Consider the following 22409-nt stretch of genomic DNA (forward strand, 5'->3'; position numbering starts at 1 on the left):
GAGAAGTCAGCCCTTGACCTTTTAGAACATTTTGGTCCTTCCTTGTGTGGAACCATAAACATGTGTCAACTTGGTTTTGTCTTCCCTGATGCATCAAATGAATCTTTCAAGCATTGAAGAAAGCATGAACCAAAACGTTTAATAGGAACTTAGGCTAAGCCATGCCAATTCAGGACATTTTCCAGAGAATGTGTTGTTCCTGGATGACACTACAGAACCATTGGATAAGTATGGTTTTTGTTTCACATCATGGGCAACATTGTTTCTCTTAGTTACAGTTCAGAGTGGATACTAAACGTAGAGAAGTTGGAGTTTTTCCCTTCTCAGCATTTTGTCCATCTAGATATGGAACTCTTTGCACATACTAACTTGCCCAAATAGTGGCCAAGTGGTCTAAAGTGCTCTCCATTATGGATCATTGCCATCTCATCTCTATCTGCATGGGTTCAAGTCCAGAATTCGGCTAATGTGGGAATGTGAGAAAGCTTGCCAGTAGCTTCTCGTGGGTCGGTGGTTCTTCCTGGGGTTTTCTAGGGTTCTTCCTCCACCATTAATACTGGCCGCCATGCATAGCCTATCATGTGCTGAAAAATGGCATTAAACCCCACAACAACAACAACAACAACAACAACTTGCCCAAATACATTGAAGGTATAACTCATGCTCTGGAGAAAGCATCAGCAAGACATTGTTAACATGAGGAAGTTTGTTACGGCTCCTTGACTTACTCAATGCAGCTGTGTACCCATTACTATGCAAGTTTACTACTGGACCTGTGATGGCTAGTGGCATGTGGATTACTTTAAAGAAGGCTTTTCAAACCAGTCACATTGGTGAAACATAGAAAATGCTGGACAGCTTGCTTGCTGTGACATTCCTCAGTGGGTGCGTGGGGTGTGAAGAGGTATTCATCATGCCCATGCCTACTGGTAGGGAATATCTTCATGGGTACTCCCAGATAATATTCAAAGTCTGACACATCCCTGGCCAGCTCAGTGATAAAGGTGGACAACTGTTTCATTAAAAATTATCCCTCCAGGAAACTTCCATCAGGTCCATGCCTTTTGGGGCCATCCATTGCTTGACATTTCTTTTTCATTTTACCATGATCACAGAAGCATGGTCCATTCATGCACTTTTAATCAGATGGGAGGCAATGTGGGCACATACCTTCCCTCCATCGGTTTTAATTATGAAACCAATGACAAAATGATGGGTACAGACTGCAGTAGCTCTGATTGTTTCGCTGTGATGAAATGTGCTTCACTGTGAAGAAGCATCCTGCATCTACATTCTGCTCAATTTAGTGACAGACTTACCTAGACATGTCATAGTGACCACCACTCCACTTAAGCAGTCAAGATTGCCAATAATCCACCCATTTCCATGGAAACCCCTTCACTCCATGCACATTTCAGGGATGTTCTGGTTGAATAGGAGTTTGGAGTATCAACCTTGGAGAGGATCAAACCAAGCGGAAATCATGTGTTGTCAGTGACTGATGTCATGTCAATGAATGCAGACCACTGCCAGTAGCCATTGCCCAATGACAAACTTCTTTCTTCTTTTCTTTGAAGATAAAACGTTAGTCCCCATCACAATCAAGAAATACTGTTACATGATCTCAGACACATTCAGACTTCATGGAAGAAATGATTTTGGCCCAAAATGGGTAATCTCCAACTTGCAGTCCAGTTCTGACATCCAGACCACACTCACACACATTATTGGCAGTGGAATCAGTTCTGGGTTTTGTCCTGTTCAAAGTCATCTGAGCTTGGCTCACCATCCCCCTACCACCACACTGAAGCAGCTACCATATTTTTGCATGATGTGCAATTTATGATAATGTTAATTTAAACATGCAGAGTGACTGAGCTGCATATGATATCTGTAGATATGAACAACTTGCAGCTCCATTGTGAAGATTTAGTCATTACAATGACACAGCCAGATTCCTTTCTAAGAAAAGCTTGCCGTCACTAATCAACGAAGAATAACCATCTCATCCCTTTTCTTGATCAGTCTGTTAAGAGATGTAAAGGTGCAGGACCCGCTATGTAACTGCAGCTTGCAGTTGTTATCTGAAATGCACAGACAGTATCTGCATCCGCTGTAAAAGACAATTCTTATCGCTGAAGGCAAGAATGCAAGACATGACACAACAGTTGCTGGCAGCTTGGCTAAAGAGAGTTATTAAATCATTGTAATCTGAACTCTCTTTCCGAGTCAGGTACACTAAAAATAATTTCAGCTATTAGCCTGACCTTAAATGTAAGTCTTGAATCGGGACATAGCAGCCGACTGGCATGGCCAGTCTGCCTTTCTACATTGCTAAGCTAAGGAAATAACTGAATCTTGTTAGGTTAGTGGTAGCTGCACAGACGGTGATACTTTCCCATTCATGAAATGCAACCTTTGAATGAGACCTTTCCACTCTTGCTGGATTCACCTGGGAGACTTTTGATTCTGAGACAATAACCAAGTTCGGAATCCCACAGGATCTCCTGTGGATTTGTATAAAACTTCTGCTAAACTAAGAAAAGAAGTTCATCCTTGTAGTAGAGCAATCATGCTCCTACTGTGTGAGGTAGGATGCTCAGCATTTCTTCCTCTTCTCGTCTGTTCTCCTAATGTAATGCGATCAGATAATGTATTTGATGGACAAAGCAGTTTTTTTTGTGTAAATTATGTTTTTCAGATGATACTTACCTGATCACATTACAAATTACTCCTCCCACCTTCCCTGCAATGCTGACATCATGAATTAGTTGTTTCCCTTTGTCTATGTAACGTAAAGACAGAAATATGCTTTTTATCTTTCATGAGGGATGGATTCAGAGGTAGCAGGGATTGTTATCCATAATATAATGTGATCATGTGTGTATTGTTGGAGAAATACAATTTACTAAAAATATTCTTTCTCACTTTATTGTTTATGGTCAACACAATTATGGCATGAACAATTATAAATCACCTGTCTCTTTCATGCTTACCTATCAGTATAACTTGAGGCTATATGAAATAAATTCTCTTTCGAAGTATAGCCCATGAAAGTTAGAGTGTACTATTAAGGAATCTTAGGTTTGCTCAAATCTGCACTGCTTTTCTACCTCATACAGCAAGTTTTGTTTGTTCATAATGGCACAATGTATGTGCATATCATTAAGTGGCAATACTTCTTTCTCTGCTTTCATTAAATAGGGAAAAATGGAATGCAGGCTATAATTGTGCATACAATTGCCTTTTTTTCTGGTAAGACTGGCAAATCAAGTTTGTATCCCATTCCAGATGTATGCAAAAAGTTAACTTTTATAAGGATAATACTGATATGATGTGATGGTTGTTTTATATACCGGGTTCCCACGCTACCAGGAAGTCGGGGGAAATGATAATGTTTTTCCTGACTCTGAAAAGTCCTGGAATTGTGCAAATATTGACGAAAGTTGGGAAAAACCCAGGAATTTTTTGGCACCACTTGATGCCTGAAACAGTCACATAATTGAGTCATAACTAAACTGATCGTGAGTTAAATTTATCGAGTTCTAACCAGAATATTCAGAGGGTGCATTATGTATTATTTGGTTGCTTGCATTAAACTTATATGCTGAGTCAATCCAAACGTTCAGTGGATTAGATTCATCTAGTAGACTTTTATTTTCAAAGTCAGTTCAATATCCATATCTTTCCTTACATGGAAGGTACGAAAACCAGTCTAGCATCACAAGAGGCCAACGTGGTAGTGGCAAAGTGTTGAGTTACACACTCCATCACCAGCACACTTGGCTACCAGTCACACTGGTCAGTCAAGCAGTCAGTATTCCAGGTTGGTCAATCAGGCAATCAGTGCCCACCAATCTTGATCAGCAATGCCTGATCGCCTGCTACTCGACCAGCAACACTGTTTAGGTAGAACTAGGCTGCTATGCTTCAGCGTCACAGCTGCTATGGCCAACTTCTATGGTTAGCTCTGCAGCTGGTACCATGTTGACTCCGATAACTCTGATCGCTGATTACTCTGGTCACTCTGGTCAGCTATACAGCTGTGACTCCGATCACTCTGGTCAACTGAAAATACATCTAGCACCATGCACTATGCATGACACGGGCATATATGATAAAAACGTAATGATGTTATATATGGTAAGCTACACAGATTACATTATTGGCACAATAATTACAAAACAATACACAAGTTAAGATGTGAACCTAACTGCCCAACAAAAATCCTATGGTACTAAATGTTTCTTAAAAATGCAACTTTATATATTGCTAATGTAAATTTCTTCCTAAGTCACAAACAAGAATAGAAAATATTTGCACGATACTACGTAAGCTGCAGCTACTTAGAAAATATACAGAAATAAACGTGGTAGTACAATAGTTATAACTTATGCACAAGAAATTAATAACTCACATACCTCTGCAGCTGAAGATGTGCAAGTCCTTAAAGTAGACCACTCACTGTCAAGACATTCCATATTGTAAAGATTTTGACCTACGGTGAGGTATTTATACACAGACGATGCCGAAATACATCGTCTGTGCGCTGGAAGTATTCGGTTCTTCCCATTGAATAAACTTCGCACATGCGGCATAGGATAAACCGAACTCACTATTTCAAAATATTTGTAGAATGTATCGTTGTACCCAACAAAAACGAAACCTGAGTAAATGTATTTAATAAATAAAAGGATTTATATAATTCCTTTACAAACAAATACAGTTAACATAACAACTAATGTGATTTTCTGGTTCTGTAACTCTAGCTGGCCTGATAAGTCACTCTATGGTCTTGCATCCATTCACATATAATGTTGAATTCAGTTTTAAATTTATCAATGTAATGAATTTTGGTATTCGACACTGGTTATCATTTTGTCAGTTTAGCATTTTTATGCAGTGTAGAAGATATATTTAATATTATGTAATGTAAGACAGGCATAGTATTTCATCATTTTTGTATGATTTTCTTCTTATGTAGTATTTTATCTTAAGAAAACCTTACTTTGTATCTTCACTCATTTCATGGTCATATTGTTTGTGCATCATTTAAAACTTCCTATAAGTTAACTTTTGCATCTAATTTATGTTTGTGATTTTTAACACCCTAGTTCTATGATACCCTTGACTAAAACTGGTCTGAATTTCTGGTCTTGTACAGGACCTATGTTTATAACATACTACTGTATCTATTTCTGGTCTCGATCTGCAGTGTTCTAATGAAAACACTGAAGCATCAGTGTGTATTCTTTTACATTGTATTAAATGGATTATGATTGCTTCTGAAGGTGCTAATTCTATTTAGATCTTGCCTGTTAATGCTGATAATTTATATTTTTGTTTTAAGATAGATTAAGAGAGTCCTGTTATATTCATAGTAGACTGATAAATCTGTCCCCATAACAAGTTTGTTTTTATTTTAATATTAATGGGGATGGGAGTCAGTATATACCGGATTTATTTAGGGAGGTAGGCCAAATCTGGCCTACAGATGTTACTTACTGTCATGCATGGATGAAGTAAAAGTATGGTCATAGATAATTGTCTTGAACAATAATATTGGAAAGAATTAAAACAGTAGTATTCCCCTCTCTTGTATCGACACAGTTATTATCCTTTGCTTTAAGCGAGTGGTTAATTGCAGATAATCATTGATAATAATATGGAAATCAGCATTGCTTTTTTCTCCCCGAAGGACAGTTTAGTCGAATAAAAAACTTGTGAGATACAATATAGGCAATAATGTTATATTTGAGACTATTAAATTTGTAGATTCTTTTTCAGCATTATTTATGTTGCAATTTAATGCCATTTAGCTTCCCCAAGATCTCTTTACACGAAGTGTTGGAAAATCAAAATAAAACAAAACCCCAACTGAAGCTACATGTATGAAATGCAGTGATATTGAATATCACTTGATGCACTTCAGTTTATGAATTGTCTCATATAAGCTCAGGACTTAATAAAACAATATACATTAATAAATGATAATGTTCGAGTTACATATGAACATTGTTATGTATATTTGATTTAATTATATCTGATATAATATATATTTATTTCAATTTAATTGTTTGTTTTGTCAGTATTTTTGTTGTTATTTTTCATTATATGCTATTGTAATGTAAATTTATTCATTGGAGATGATACTTTTTCCAGAAAATAGTTTGATTTTAGTAAAAACCAGGTGTTGACCTAGAGCCTGACCTTGATTCAAAATCAAGAGCAACAATGTAAATAAGTTCTGTTTTTATTTTAAAATGATGGTTGTCCTTGAGGTCATGACATAACTATGTGGTTTAAGATACAATTTTTTTATTTTATTTCTTAGAGTAAAATAATTAATTTTCATCAGGGTCATGTTAAGCATATGTCATAAACATGATCACATGACCCCCTTTTCGATTTCGCATCTTGGGGATTTTTTTAACTACACTTTAGAATACAATATATTCTTTGTTTTAGAGAAATAATCTCAGTTGGGCTTTTTCTTTACACTGGAAGGTGTTGTGTCGTTTGAAATTATTTCAGATTACTTGGATTCAAAAGGATTAATTCTTTTTTCCTGGAAAATACGTGTGCTCATGTGAGATTCTTGAACAAAGATAGCGCTTATAAAAATTGTATTCAGATTTCCAAAACCAGAGTGATATTTCTTGTTTCTACAAGGAACTGTAGACTTCAACACACTTCAGGTTACAGCATATGTCATTGTCTTCCATCTTGGATTCTTTGTTGGGACTCGAACTTAAAATCAGTAGAACATTTTGATACTAGGGCTTCCAAAAATTTTATTCGTGGATTATTTTGGATTGTTTTTGGATTTGATCATAAAAAAACCGTAAGTTCATATTTTTTCATTTTTATAGAATTTTTTCCAGGGAAATAAATTATTATATTTTTCAAAGCTTGTTGTTTTTGCTCTTTCTTGTGCTATTGCTAATTTGAGACTATACACGTGACATAAGAACGTGCTGGCTTATTATTGTAAAGTCTTCATAATGAACTGTAAAATGAAAGTATTCAATTCATTTCATTTGTTGAATTTAAATAAAACTATTTCATAATTTAAGCTGATTGTCTCCAGTTGTGTTGCTTATTATTATAACAATCTTACAAATTGCTGGGCACATTTCTAAGCTCAAAGGTTAAATTTTAACTCTGGTTGAAACAAGAAATGTCATGTTCATATAGTAATATATATATATATTCCACAAAGTGGTTATTCAGTGCAGACATAAATGAATCCATTTGTGATAATGCATTTATTGTCTTCTTGTCTTCTCTATGATCTGAATAAAATGTACAGTGATTTTATTAAATATTCCAGTTGGGTTTCTACATTTTAAAGTGATGATACGTTGTTATGTACATACAAATCAAAGAGATATATAATTTCAAATATATTTATAATCTGATTGAAACATGAAACTCTGTGAATGTTTTGCATGTACCCTTATATAGGCAAAGCATTGTATGCTATTAGCATTAGCTAGTAAGCAATTTATTTGCTATGTTGAGTTTCATCATAAAGTACTTGTACACCTGTTGAATGATTATTTGACCATGTTACATTTATTTTCTCGATAGTATTACAACTAAAGGGAATCCATTCATTACAGCCTGGTTTGTTTTTATACAACAGGAAGAATCAATTGGTACATGTGCATATTACAGATAGTATTTATAGCTAATTACTTTGAAGATACCACTTTTTCATGGACTAAAAATATGGTGCAGCAGTTTAATGCAGTTTTAATTCAGTTGATATTAAACCTGTTCAATTTAATGATGGTGTAACTAATTACAGCATGTTGCTCATAATTCTCAGAGTTTCATATTTCAGTCAGATTAGAAACATTAGCTTCTGTGTCCCACTGTCATTCATCTTGGTATGTCCTGTCAGGTTTCTTTATTTCTCTATTTTATATGTTCATTATTATTATTGTAAGTTTTATTATTTCTCTATTTTATATGTTCATTATTATTATTCTAAGTTTTATATATAGACAACACTGATGTTTGAAATTATAAATCTCTTTGTTTTGTCTGTTTCTGAGTTTCCTTTTATATATTTTCTGAGTTTATCAAATATATTTTGCTGTGTTTTTGTTTCAGATGTGTATATATTGTTTATTTAAAGATCTTTCAACATTTGCATTTAAATGTTTTGTTGTCAATTTCTGTTGCTGTGTCATATCATTATATCGAGAATCCTTGATCATTTATTAGTTTGTACAAGTATTCTTAGCACCTTTGTAAGTTTTGGTTTTTCCATTTGCAGATCTGCTTTATATTGGGAGCTTGTTTATCTGGTATCCAGACCTTGTGAATCTGTTCGTATGTTTATATTATCGACAATTCAAATTATATAGCAAAGACTCATTATCTCTGGAAAATATTTGTATTTTTTTTTTCTCAAGAAATTTAATTAATTTGTATTTTCAGGCAGAAGATTTCTTTCTTGCCCCATGTATGCTTCAGCAGACATCCCCAAGGGAGATAATTTCTCCTAAAGTAAAACCTGAGATGAAGAGATCATCAGTCCTTTGTTTTGTCTTTAAGGGGAAGTTTCTACCATCCCCAATCTTTCATAGGCTTCTCGCTGTCTGTGTTGCAAAATGGCCGATACTTACAAAGAGGGGAACAAATCAGATCTACTGTGGTTGTGGAGTCTTTGAAATCGACCGTCTTCACAGACTGACTCTGTATTTCAAGAGCTATGTTATTTTTGCAAGAGTTTCACTAGCAGCTGGATCCAAAGAACAGACATTGGATGCAAGTGTTTGCATCCCTGTCAGAGAATTCATAAACGACAGTCTTTCAAACATTCTTGGAACCCTCAGCCAGAACTTGAACTTTGAATTGTTCATGCAGTGCCAGTGCCCTGATTCCATTGGTGATTGTTTGGACAGTATGCTTTCTGTGAAAGATCTAGAGGGCAATTCTGAGTTGACATGCCGTTTCCATGATGATAAAACTGTTGAGTCAAACACCCTTCTGAAATACTGGTTTCAAAATAAGGTATTTTCTTAAATTCTTTCTTCTTGGAGTCTGAGTACAATCAGAAACCTTTTCTAATGCAAGCAATACTTTAAAATGATAAAACAAACACAAAAATTTAAATTATGGGTATAACATTATTTATCTATGTATCGGTGCAATATATCATCACCGATTGTATCTATTCAAATTCATCCATATGAATATTTTAACCCTAACTGTCTATTATATTTATTGATTATGGAACTAATTTTGCTTGCTGAAAATATGACTTGGAGTTAAAGAAGCGAACACCAATATGAGTCAGATGCCTGGTTCAATAATAGATTATGGACAGTCACTGATGAACAAGCAAGCTAGATCTGGTGAATATGGGAACATTGTTAGCAGTATGCAGTAGATTTAACAGCTGGAGCAGTTTTGGAGTGAATACTATTACTCACCAGAAACATGTTTCAACATCATCTAAAACTGGTCATCATGTATATTTTAGTTTCATCAACGGTGTTTGATAATTTTGGCCATACACATAAACCATCTAATTGTTACCATGTTAAGGAGAAATAAGTCTGATAGAACATGATATCTAAATATGGGTTTTCAAAATTGGATGCTTGGTAGCAGTCCAGACTGATACATACTGACACATAAAATGATACATAAAAATGGGTTTTGGGTTCAAGCTCATACACAGATTTAAGTTTCATTTAGTGTAATGAGTCACAAATACATATAGCAATAAACAAATATGAAGACCATTATTATCATTAGTCTGTTGTTTCCTTTTTATATTGAACTGCATTTAAGTAATATTTTTTGATTTAATCTGCAAGGGACACTTAATTTGACCTCACAATGTCATGTGAAATATTGTTTGCATATAATTTATCTGAATAGGCAAATATCTATTCTAACATTGCTGGTTTTAAAACATAGAAATAAATGAACGAATAGGTTTAGATTATATATGCAGATTTTGCATCCGACTTTTAGACCTGTCCAGAATTTAATCTAAAAAGATGTTAGACATCACAAAAAAGTTGTAAATTACATGTACTGATTTTGCACTCCTTATATAGATTATGTAGTAAAATATTAAAATGACTTTTTTCATGCATGGTTTGAACACACAGAACTCTTAAAATATACTTTGGAAACTAGACCAGGTCATAGCTCAGAAGCTGACAAGCTCCTTGAGACTCCACACATAAGTCTGCAGAATTACGCACCAGGCAGAGAAAATTCTCTTCTTTTCTGGGTAGCAACCACAGAGAAAACTTCTGCAAGTGCACACACACATGGGGTAACCCATTCATTGCTACTGATAATAACAAAACCACACATCATTGGATAATTTGAATTAAAAGTCTAGATTAATAAGTGTATTAATACAAATAAAACTGATTAGCTTTAAAATTGTCAAACCTGGAAATTGGGGTCATTCATAAACACCACCACTTCTTTCTGCCAGAGGAAGGATGGTAAGGGTCACTGCGTGAGCCAGTACGATAACGGTCTGACGCGTTGTGTCGTCTGACTTCTGGGTGACGGGAGATCAGTGTTATAATATTTGAAACACTAAGTCCTTTCACAAACTACTGTCTATATGTGATATACACACTCTAAAGTTCTGTCCTACTCTCCCAGTTCTACACTTCAATTTACCTACATGGTTTCTTGATGTAGTTGTCCACTCATAATATCTATCACTCCATTATATATATTAGGCATCCTATCTCTTCTCTTAATTCCCAGTCTTTTATATTTCTGTTTCTTTTTCCAGCTATATTTTGTAAGTCCTATAATGAAGTTGTTTTGTTCAGTTACCATTTCGTATCTGAAATATCTATCTTGTTCTAACTATTATAATGTATCTCTCTCTCTCTTTCTCTCTCTCTCTCTATATATATATATATAATGCCACACCCACTTTCCTTGAACTGGCACTAATTTTAACAATTTGACAAGAATTGGCTAATGAATTGCATTAAACTGGCCTCATAGATAATTATAATAATAATAATAATAAAAATAATAATATTAATAACAATAATGCTTTAGTTATAGAGGGTGACTCATTTGTCAAGGACTGTTCTCCCATGAGGCCCTCTTAAGGAGAGTATAACAATGCACATTATATGAAGATATCAATAATTACTGTTTATTTTAACATGTTTAACATTAAAATACTAAATTCCATTATCTCTTAGATGCACATCCATGCTCATGATATCTCTTCCTAAATACTCTAACATTTTCAGCAGATTTTACGTGTAGTGGAAGCTTGTTCTACAGAACTGTACCATAGTATTGGAAGCTCTTTTTAAATTGCTCTGTTGGTTTTGGTGCTGGAAGGTTTCCATCTGATATTGATCTCAATTGGTATTGTGTTGAAAAAGGCCTGAATAAGTCGTGAAGATACTCTGGTGCAGTTACATGTAGACATTTATATAAAATAACTGCCTCTTGAAAATCTATCCTGTCATATATTGTGAACCATTTGAGTTCTGTAAATAATGCCTTTGAGGGATGATCAACAGATGCATCTAAAATTATGTGTGCTACTTGTTTCTGAAGTTTATAAATCCCGCCAAGCTCAGATTTAGTACAGTTTTCCCGTACATTTGAACAATAATTAATTGTTATAAGAAAATATGACTTGTAGTATAGATTTCAAGTTTCCATAGGTAAATATTTCTTGATTCTGCTGAGCTGGGCAATTTTGGAGGACATTGTTTTACAAAGCTTATCAATATGGTCATTCCATAATAAATTATTATCTATAGTCACACCTACAAGCTTTTTGTTTGACATTTTCTAATCAATGAAGACTTAGAAAGCAAAATAGACAATAGTGTGGGTCTCTTTCTTTTGTGTTGTTTTGTTTCTGATCCCCCATGCATGTAATTAGGTGGTTGTTCCCTCCTTTATTGATTATATGGTTTGAACATTCATTTTCTTTTCTTCTTCAGAGTTTTATAGATATGAAACTCTCTCATTAGACAAGTCTTGGGCACAAGCATCTCTATTATTACATAAAAACATTTGTTAATTTTGTTATTTAAACTTAGCTAGGTCAGAATTGGGTAGATTAATTCCTAGGTCATTGCTATACTGATATATTTATGATCAGCATCCTGGACCCAATACTTACTGTGATGCTGGGAGGGTTCCATCTGTCAAGTTTATTTTAGCAACAGCGAGTTGATTTAAACCACTCATAACACTGCCAGGATTCCCTACCTGCACTACTGTGGTGAACATCTGTTATGCAGTTACATACAGTGTGTCAGGGAGTTCACCAAGTACAACTTCTGGACAAACTTCTTCCACTAATTGTGGTATTCCTACCACAGATATACACCCTGCATATCTATGCAGTTATTTGTATAATCTATCTTTGCATTTTGGTTTTGTAAGAAATCTGTGTTGAATATGACTGAGTAACTGAGGTTTTCAATTACTTGTATTTTTTTTATCAAGTCTAAGTGACATTCCAGTATATACAGTATTACCTGTCATTTACTAGTAACTATTCAAGCCTGAAATACTTTTATACCTGTTCTAATATTTATCATGCTTCTACTAAGTTACTATTATATGCAGTATTTCCTTTACCTTCCTGCCTTACATTATCTCCAACCTTAGAAAAATTTCTATCCCTGTGGTATTTATGTAAGAGGCCCTGGCATATGCTCATACCCATATCTTTATTTTACTTTGATGGTATGTATCATGTAGAATGACATGCAGCCTTGATATGCCCCAATGTGTCGTATTTGAAGCACCTTGCATTTTGGAATACGCCATCTGTTGCTTTATGGTGGTAAACACCTTTGTAGCACGGGTGTGTTTTTGTTCCTGTAAACTCCAGTTTTGGCCTCCTTGCTGCCCCTTTCCTTCTGTATGGCATCAAGAATGTTATTTTGGGATTCAGTTCTTGAATTTCTAGTTTTTAAGTTTGAGATTTTCTTTTATGAATTTACTGCCACCACCAAATAAGTCATTCTTTTTTTGATTCTTCCTCCAGTGTTTTGTCCTCCTTGGCCAAGACGAATGATAGGATATGTGGATCAAGTCCATTTATTGTAAGGTCAAAGATTTTTGATGTTATTTTTCCAGGTCCTTTCACATTGAACTAACTTTTTCCAGATAACCAGCCACATTGTCACTTAATCCCAATCTCTGCACAACTGAATATTGGTCTCTCCCTTGATCTTTACCCGAAGCCATTTTTTCCCTCAGTTCCACATGAGCTAAAAAGTCAGCTACCCCAATTCTCCACCATGTCTGATGCGTTAGGTCTATTGTCTGACTTCAGGGTGAGGCAAGACCAGTGCCATATAATATTTTAATCACGTCATTTTGCAAACTACTGTTTATCTCTGATGTATATGCTCTAAAGTTCTGTCTACCTCTCCAAGTTCTACACTACCGTTTAGGTACATGGTTTCTTGATGTAGATGTCCATTCATAATATCTATCATTCCATCATATCTATTAGGTATCATATCTCTTCTATTTATTCCCCATCAGACATGCCTACCATCCCACATTTTGTATATTAGTCCCGCAAAATGCCCAAATTTGCCTTTGCGTCCTACAGATACCTATTTAGTGTTGAAAATCCGCAAAAGTGAGGATAAAAATTCCGCTTGTCATAAAATATGCTATCACTGACCAGAACAGGAAATAATCAAATCTGTACATGAGTGGTGGTTTAAAATAGCCATTGCAAACGTGTTCTGAGGCAGTTCTAATACAAAAATCAGCATTCATGGATTCTTTTACATTCTGTTTACAATGAGTTGTTTTTGATTCTGGACAAAAAATTCAAGGCTTCAAAAATCTAATTGGATATTAATGAAAGTAATTCAAAACTTACATCAAAAGAACACTCTGTAATTTTGAATTTTCAATAAAGAGGAATGTTCGGTATATGCAGAAACATTTCAGGAAAAAGGTTTTCCAACCTTGAAAAAGAAATTAAACGCTCTAAGAATTTTGTGGGATTTTTTTTTCATTATTGGCTGGATCTAGTGCGACTTCATCCTCTGTGCCTAAGTCTGATATAATTAGAGTAGAAGTTATGTTAGTAGATATTATTACTGAACTCAATCTGCCTATTAGCGCATTTGAATCAATATCAAATGCTTTTAAAATTATGTTTAGTGACTCTGACATTGCTAAATAATTTCATTGTGGCAGATCAAAAGGAACTGCTATTGTTGAAGAAATAGCAGCAAGTACTACATTACAATTAGCTGGAAGAATGCGTAATTGCCCATTCACTGTTTCTACAGATGAAAGCAGTGATCAAGGAAACTTCAAGATCTTTCCTCATGTTATCAGATCTGTTGATCCATTATCATCATCGGTAACATCAGACATTCTTTCAATCCCTGTTTGTGAAGACAGTGCAACAGGTGAAGCAATATTCAATCTGATACAGAATGAATTGCAAGTTCATGACATTCCTTGGAAGAATTGCTGGGCCCTTGGGTCTAACAGTGCCACTGTGATGGTTGTGAAGGACAGAGGAGTATATGGGTTTATGATTAAAGAGCAACCCAATTTATATCTTTCAGGCTGTGTGTATCACCTGATACATATAGCTGCATGTCTGCCACTTAATGTTCATCAGCTTTTTATATATATTATTATTTGGACAAATGCAGTAAATGGCAAGCAGTGTTCAAAGATATGCAGGTTCTACATGTTACCAAGGAAATACAATTCTAAAATGTTTCAACTAGATGGCTAAGCATCAACAGGTGCTTACAAAGTCTTCTGGGACAACTGGGATGATTTATTAAGGCATACTAAAATGTTGGATCCAGCATTGCATCTGAAAAGCTAAAATGGCATCTTTGGATTATTTCTTTGAAAGATTTTCAGTATTATTACCCAAGGAAGTGACTGTAACAGATGTGAAATTGAAAATGGCAATTTATCAGTCCACAGATAATCAGTCATGTCTGAGAAACAGAATTGATGAAACCTGGGTTGCTGTCGGTCAGATGAAGCAAGATCGAACAGTGGTCTTCAAAATATTGTCAAAAATAATGCTTTCATTAATGACAATGTCTCATTCTTCTGCACACTTTGAGCGAGTTTTCTCTCTAGTGAGAAAAAAAGTCAGAGTTCAGGAGTAAATTGTTTGCAGAAACTGTAGGGCACATTTAATTTCAAAATGTAGACTAGGGTCAGCTACCAACAGGATCTACACTGAACATGAGCTGCAGGGCCTGAAAAGTGCTTACTATAGCCACTTAGCATGAATTGAGTAGTCACAGACTTGAATTTTATATATTGTATATATTGTAAATAGGTCGGTACTGGTTTTTATACATAAATATTTATTATAAATATGCATTACTGGTATTTAATGATGTTTTGAGAGAATGTATTATGTTTATTACTCTAACACACTTATGTTCCTCATTTGCATGCTCTGTCCCTCATTCTTGGTGATGGAGTCCCTCAAAAACATTTTTTTGGGGTATGTCTCTATTCCCATTTCATATATCAAACTTTTATCTTGTTCAGGCTATTGTCTTTTACCTATATATATGATAATTGCACACCCACTTTCTTTACATAATATGATTGGCTAACCATTAATAAATGAAGGACAGCCCGATTCCCATGAGATCATACCATAACTAAATTGTGCTGAAACAGCAGGAATATCATCCAGTTACCCATATTTGTCATGATGCTGACCCATTTACCCACATTTGTCACTGCTTTACCCACACACATACTAGGTATTGATATGTTTTCCAAATTCTTACACCCAACATATTGCTGGTTAGAAAACTGATATTGGCACTGCTATTATGTTTTGTTTTGCCCATTCAACTTTTATATTTTAACTTTTTTCCCCACATTAAAAATTCCTTTAGTCATAATGGTACCAAGCTCTGGATCCACATGTGCAGACACCTGCATGGATGACAGAAGTCTTCCTTCCTCATCTTAGCATGTCATTTCCTTCCAAATTTGCTTTGATTCTTCGTGGTGAAGCTCACCCATATCATTTTTCCAAGGAACATAAGGACTTAGATCATGGAATAGGTTATCCTCCTCATTTACAGGATGCACTAGTTATCTCAGATGATTAACTTTCTCCTTGTGTGTCAGGTAATATTGCATGCTAATACTTGCATCTTAATCCTCCGCTGTTGCAGTGAAACAACACTTGATCTTAGGGTGTCTGCTTCTTATGAATGTGGCTCACCACCTTACTCTTTATCTCCAATGACAACCACCTCCATTATGTATTTGTGACACTGCTAGACTCTTCTTCTACTGTTAGAGACTTGACAGTAATCAGTATTGATGCCATCTCAACCTGAAAAATGATTAGGCGATATCCTGCTCTGTTCTGATGTTGTTGAAGTGCATGCAGATTTGTATAATTATTATTTTTCAAGTGTCCGTCTTGGATATAGGAGGTCATGGGTTCGATCCCTGGCCGAGTCTTACCAAAGACTTACAAGAATGGTACTAAGAGCTGCCTTGCTGGGCGTTCATCATTAAGAGGTTAGTATTAGAACCAGTCGGCCTGGTGTCAGGATGAAGTGACTGGGTGGGAATTAATGCTTCATGTCTGCGGCATGATGCCCAATTGCTAGACATAACTTTAAACTGCCACATTGCCGACATCGTAGCGATATGACTGAAAATTGCACATCACATTATTTTTCATTATACATCTGTACACATATAGTTATGTATTTGTTTATTTATTTGCAACCTTGTTTGATGCGTCCAATGTGATAGAACAAGTAAAACCCCCACAAATTATGATACAATTTATTCAGCTTCACTTTACGTAATGCATTCATTCAAGTATAATGTTTGACTGGATTCTAGTCTTAAAATTTGATACAAATCCAACCTTGCTATTTTTTTCCATAGTTTCATCATCCATTCTGGTGGACTCTATCCAACATAAGGCTTCAGTTTATGTAACAGCTTATCCCATCCTTTTTGGTACAGTAGAATAATAGAATTCAGACCATAGGTCTTCTTCTTGACTACAAACAGATCATCATACAACATATGTAGCCTTGGTGAAATACCTTGTATCTAGCTTCAGTAACGATCAAAGCCAAGGACTGTAATTTAACTAGGATAATTTCACATCATACAGATCAGTTCGGCTTTTGCTGCTTATTAAATTCTTCCTGAGGACACCATTATAATGTTTCAATCTATTCTTAAAGATATCGACTTATTCCTGATAAGTTGTAACTTGTTCCTTGCTTGCAACTCTTCCAAGCAGTATCTCATCTTAGCATCAAAATATATGGTGTCATAGTTGTAAATTGTTGTGTGGCTTGGTATGCTGCAGCTAAACACCCTAATATGCAGATCTCGAGTCTTATTGTTCCTCTTTAAGATATGACTATCTTCCTCAGCAAGGTGCGGTTCAGCTGTTGAGCTTGGCCATAACATCTTTGGTTTCTGTGACTTGTTCTTGTTTACAAAGTAATAAAATTCTACAAAGTTCAGAAAATATGACACTTTCATAGTTTCTTCCTTGATCTGCATGCAGCAACAATGGGTATCCATATCTCCTAAAGATTTCATCCATAATCTTTAGCGCATTTTCTGCTGATTAAACTGGGTCAGGCATATTAGAAAATCTCCACCCATTCAGAAAAAGTGATCAGTGACTACTAATATGTACTTATTATCCCCTTGTATTTTCTGGCAATGGTCCCAATATGTATGTTGCTTATCGAAAGGAAGTCCTACTCCTATAAATCCCATTAGCACTTTTGGTTTTCTATTGAGTCTCTTATCTGCTGTACAGATATCACACCCCTTGATCCCATTGTTGATGTCCTCTCTCATTTCAAATCAGGAATATCATTGAAAAAAGTTGTTCCATGTTTTGCTCAATTTTAAGTAGCCTAGTAGAATTACATCATGGCTTTTAGTGATCAAAGAACCACAAATTGTATATCCTGTCTTGTTAGATGTCTTCTGAAAAATTTCTTGAATAACATCGCCTCCATTACTGCAAGTGAATCACAAAGTAACCAGTAGTGTCTTGGAAATTGACTGGTTGTTCCCATTACTGTGCTTTTTAGTTGTGTATTCCATTTTTGCTGTTAAGATGGGGCTCTTTTATTTCTATACCAGAAACTACAAGTTCTCTCTCGGTTTTGTTTTTTCTCTCTTAGACCGAGCTCATGTCTTCACACTTCAAAGAGGTTTGGAATGTGATCAAGAGATTCAGAACCGTCTACTTGATATTAGTTCTAATTGACCCTCAGGAGAAATTGTGTGCTTCTGTTATCCATCATGACCACCATGGAGGCCATCTTGAAAGTATTATTACTGTTGTTCTTCCGAAATGGAAAGTCATATCAAGATTCTCACTAAAAGATATTTTATACTGGCATGTTGGTCACAAATTAAAATGATGCTGATCTGAGGTCAGATATGGACATATGGTGGCAAGCTTGAAAATGTTATTGCAACTCCTTAAATTCTGATAAGGGATTTTATCAGAAGATTAGTTCAAACTTAAAATGATGCAAATTTTCCCTCAATATGGCCATATGATCTTGAAAATAGTATCTTTCCTTGTAAAAAATACAAAGTTATTTTCATATTGGGGTTTTCACAAAAAGATTTCTAACTATGTCTTAGTGTTCTTCAATGAAAATGGTGCCAAGATGCTATCCTCTACCACAACACCTAATTTGAAAATCCTTGTTTGATTTCTAAAGAATATTGGACATGGTTTCAACACTCAGCATTTGGTCTGTTGAAATAGTTTTATCTTGAATTCCAGGAAATTATTGTCATACAGATTCTTGTTAAAGAAAAATGTGAGGATCAAAATTCCAACTTCTGATTGAGCTGAATCTCAAACAAATTATTGCTAAAGTTAATGTAAAGGAATATTGGCCAGAAATGAAATTTACATGTTGCATAATTTCCCTTATTAAACTTCCTCTTTTAGTTCTGTATTATAACTGAGGAAATGGAACAGGATGTATTTATGTGTATAAATAGTTTGTAAGTTTTATTTTTTATGATGCCATTATTTCTGGTCAAAAAATAACTTCTTGTATTTCCATATTTTCATCCAGTAAAGTATCAATTATGTGACATTGGTTGTTTTTTTTTTTTGTTTTCCACAGGGACTATCTTGTTAATTGGAAATTATAGCTAGTGAGTAGTAGTTGATGTGTAGAACATGTCCCTGAATGAAATGGTGAAAGCGATTATGAGCATCATTTCCCATTGAAATTCAATATATCCAGGCTTAAGGATGGTTATTTTACTTCCAGTTACTCAGTTTCGTCGTACATTCACCGATATTTATCAAACAACTTGTGCTTAAATTAGCACTTTTGTAATAATAATAATAATGAGGAATTCGTATAGCGCCTAATCTTTAGATGCTCTAAGCGCTTTACAACATTAGACAACACCTATAAGTTATGTGAGCTCTCACTCCTCTCGCAAAGAAATAAGTACTCTTGATGTCGATTGTGGGATTTATGACAATTGGTCTGAGGTACAATAAACAAACCTAAAACAATACAAAACACATACTTAGAATACAAGATGAACAAAATATGCGATGTGATTTTGATTTTTAACGTAGCTTTAATAATTGTTCAGTCATATCGCTACGATGTCTGCAATGTGGCAGTTTATAGTGATGTCTAGCACTGGGGCATCATGCCGCAGACATGTAGCATGATGTCCCACCCAGTCACATTATCCTGACACTGGGCCGACCAGTCCTAACACTAACCTCTTAATGCTGAGCGCCAAGCGAGGCAGCTGTTAGTGCCATTTTTGTAAATCGAACAAAATACATAATATAACAAATACAATACACATTATATAACCCACCCACCGGCATTTATAATTTTATCACAAAAATAAAAACAATTCCTTACCAGGATCAAAGAGTATTACTTTCCCGAAATATATTAAGGTATTCAATCCCTTTGTCTTTCACTTACGTGAAAGACAAATCTCCGTACTGCTCGAGGTATTGTATGACTCTCTCTCTAGCCTCGAGTAGTAATTCCCTTTTTTTAGTATCGCAGAGATGTGGTTTTCATACACGTGACACACATGAATCATGCACCATGATCGATCGCTCACTCGTTCACTCACTTACAACAACCATGCACATTAGCACACGACTCAAGTCCCGGGTCACAGAAAAAAACATATAATGATATGATTACAAAAACCAACACCATGAAATTAGAAAACATTAAAAAACATGCTGAGAATATTTAAGGTAGGAAACATTATTGGGTCTTTAGGTTTGTTCTTGCAGTCGAAATAAGTGTGTTTTGAGAGCCCTCGTGAATGTGATCACTTTGTCTTTGTGTCTCAGTTCAGTGGGCAATTCATTCCACTTTGCTGGGCCTTTTTATGCAAAAGAATGCTGTCCATATGACTTTGTTTTCATAGTGGGAATAATGATTATAGGATTGTCAGAAGAGGGGCGTAAGTATCTTGCTGGTGTGTACACATGGGTGAGGTCAGATAGGTATGTTGGACCAAAGTCCGACAGTGAAACGTAGAACAGAGAACAAATTTTATTTTTGATTCTGGATTGAATGGATAGCCAGTGTAGGGTACAGAGCAGTGGGGAGGTGTGATCTGATCATGGTGCTCAAGGTATGATCAGAGCAGCTGTGTTTTGAACATTTTGAAGTTTCTGGAGTAGATATTGAGATGAACCAGACATAATTGAGTTACAATAGTCAAGTCTTGAATGTACTAATGAACATACAAGTGTTTTAGTGGCATCATTGTAACTGAAAGATATTTGCGAATTGAGCTGATGCATCTCAGCTCAAGATATGCAGACTTGCATATGTTCATTACATGTTGGTGCAGTGTGAGAGTACTGTCCAGAGTAACACCTAGGTTTCATACTGATTGTGTGAATTTAATGTTGGTGCTGCTGATATTTACTGTTTGAGGTAAAGGATGTGAATGAGAAAGTCTTTGTGTTGTGATCAGAATGGCCTCAGTTTTATCATCATTCATCTGCAGCTTGTTAAATGTCACCCATGATTTCACATCAGAAATGCACCTCTCTGCACCTTGGATGGTAGCATCAACTTCAGTTGGGTGGCTAGATTTATATATTTGGGTGTCATCAGCATACAATTGGTGAGACACTGCATGATGATCTATGACACTTGAGAGCGACTGAGTGTACAGAATGAAGAGAACCGGTCCATGAACAGACCGCTGTGGAACACCACAACATAGATCAACTGGGCTGGAGTGTATTCCATTTGCAGATATAATTTGTGTCCTGTTGACCAAGTAGGACTTGAACCACAGTATATCTGTATCATGAATGCCAAATACATGTTGGAGACGGTGAAGTAATATATCATGGTATATTATGTCAAATGCTGTTGACAAATCAAGGAGGGTGAGTACTGTAATCTTTCCGCTATCCAAAACAGAGAGAATGTCATTAGTTACTTTTAGAAGAGTATTGTCAGTACTGTGGCAAGGGTGATATGCAGATTGTACATTGCTAAAAAGACTGTTTGAATTTAGATGAGATACAAGCTGGGACAGAAGAACCTTTTCTAAGATTTTTTATATGAATGGGAGATTAGAAACTGGGCGGTAATTCTTTAAATCGTTATGGTCTAGTGTTGGTTTCTTCATCAGTCTTTACAATGGCAGTTTTGAAAAATGATGGGAATTCCCCGGATGAGAGAGAGGTATTGATAACATCAGTTAGTGAAGGCAATACTGGATCTAAGGACTGAAGCAGCAGTGATGTTGGAATTGGATCAAGTTCAGATAACTTTGGTGAACTCTTCATCACGTTCGTACGTACAAAATCCATAGAGACAGGTTCAGATGCTGCTAATGTTTTCCACTCAAATTCTGTATCCCAACTGTATAGTGATGACGATTCAATTGAAATTGTGGTATCAAACTTTTATCTCTAACGGTTTGTACTTTGTCAAGGAAGAAATTTTGCAAACATGTCCGGAAGGTCAACTGGAGAGAAGGTAGTTGGAAGTGGTGCAGATTTGTTCCTTGACATGTTGGTGTATCGAGGAGATTGAATTTGCTTACGTAATTGCTAATCAGGAGTATAGCTATTTACACGTGTGATGTTTATATTTTGCTATATTAACCAATTTCTGTGCATTTTCTTTCCTCACATACAACATCAGTATCACTAGCATGCTTGGCAAGTGAAGAATATTTGAAGATTCCTTACACCATAATCTAAATCACAGTCTTAGCAAGTTCATTATGCAGGTTTATGATGTAATGAAATGTTCATATTGTTGGATGTAAATAATTCAAGAAATGATAAGAATAAATAATGAATATTAAATTGTTACTTTGTTCTATAT

At 35.4% G+C, this 22409-nt stretch overlaps 1 protein-coding gene across 2 annotated transcripts in view; it reads left to right on the forward strand.

The window, feature by feature from the left end:
* The window catches only part of LOC149771251 (uncharacterized), a 123299-nt gene that overhangs the window by 91539 nt on the left and 9351 nt on the right, over positions 1 to 22409 (forward strand). For both annotated transcript variants that reach the window (XM_089948681.1, XM_089948682.1), the window contains exon 12: positions 8452 to 9027. In XM_089948681.1, the coding sequence (XP_089804807.1) occupies positions 8452 to 9027 (576 nt within the window). The remainder of the gene's footprint in view (positions 1 to 8451; positions 9028 to 22409) is intronic.

Source organism: Sinohyriopsis cumingii, unplaced genomic scaffold, assembly GCF_028554795.1.
Source record: "Sinohyriopsis cumingii isolate HCF-2022 unplaced genomic scaffold, ASM2855479v2 utg002017l, whole genome shotgun sequence".
NCBI classification, from domain to species: Eukaryota; Metazoa; Mollusca; class Bivalvia; order Unionida; family Unionidae; genus Sinohyriopsis; species Sinohyriopsis cumingii.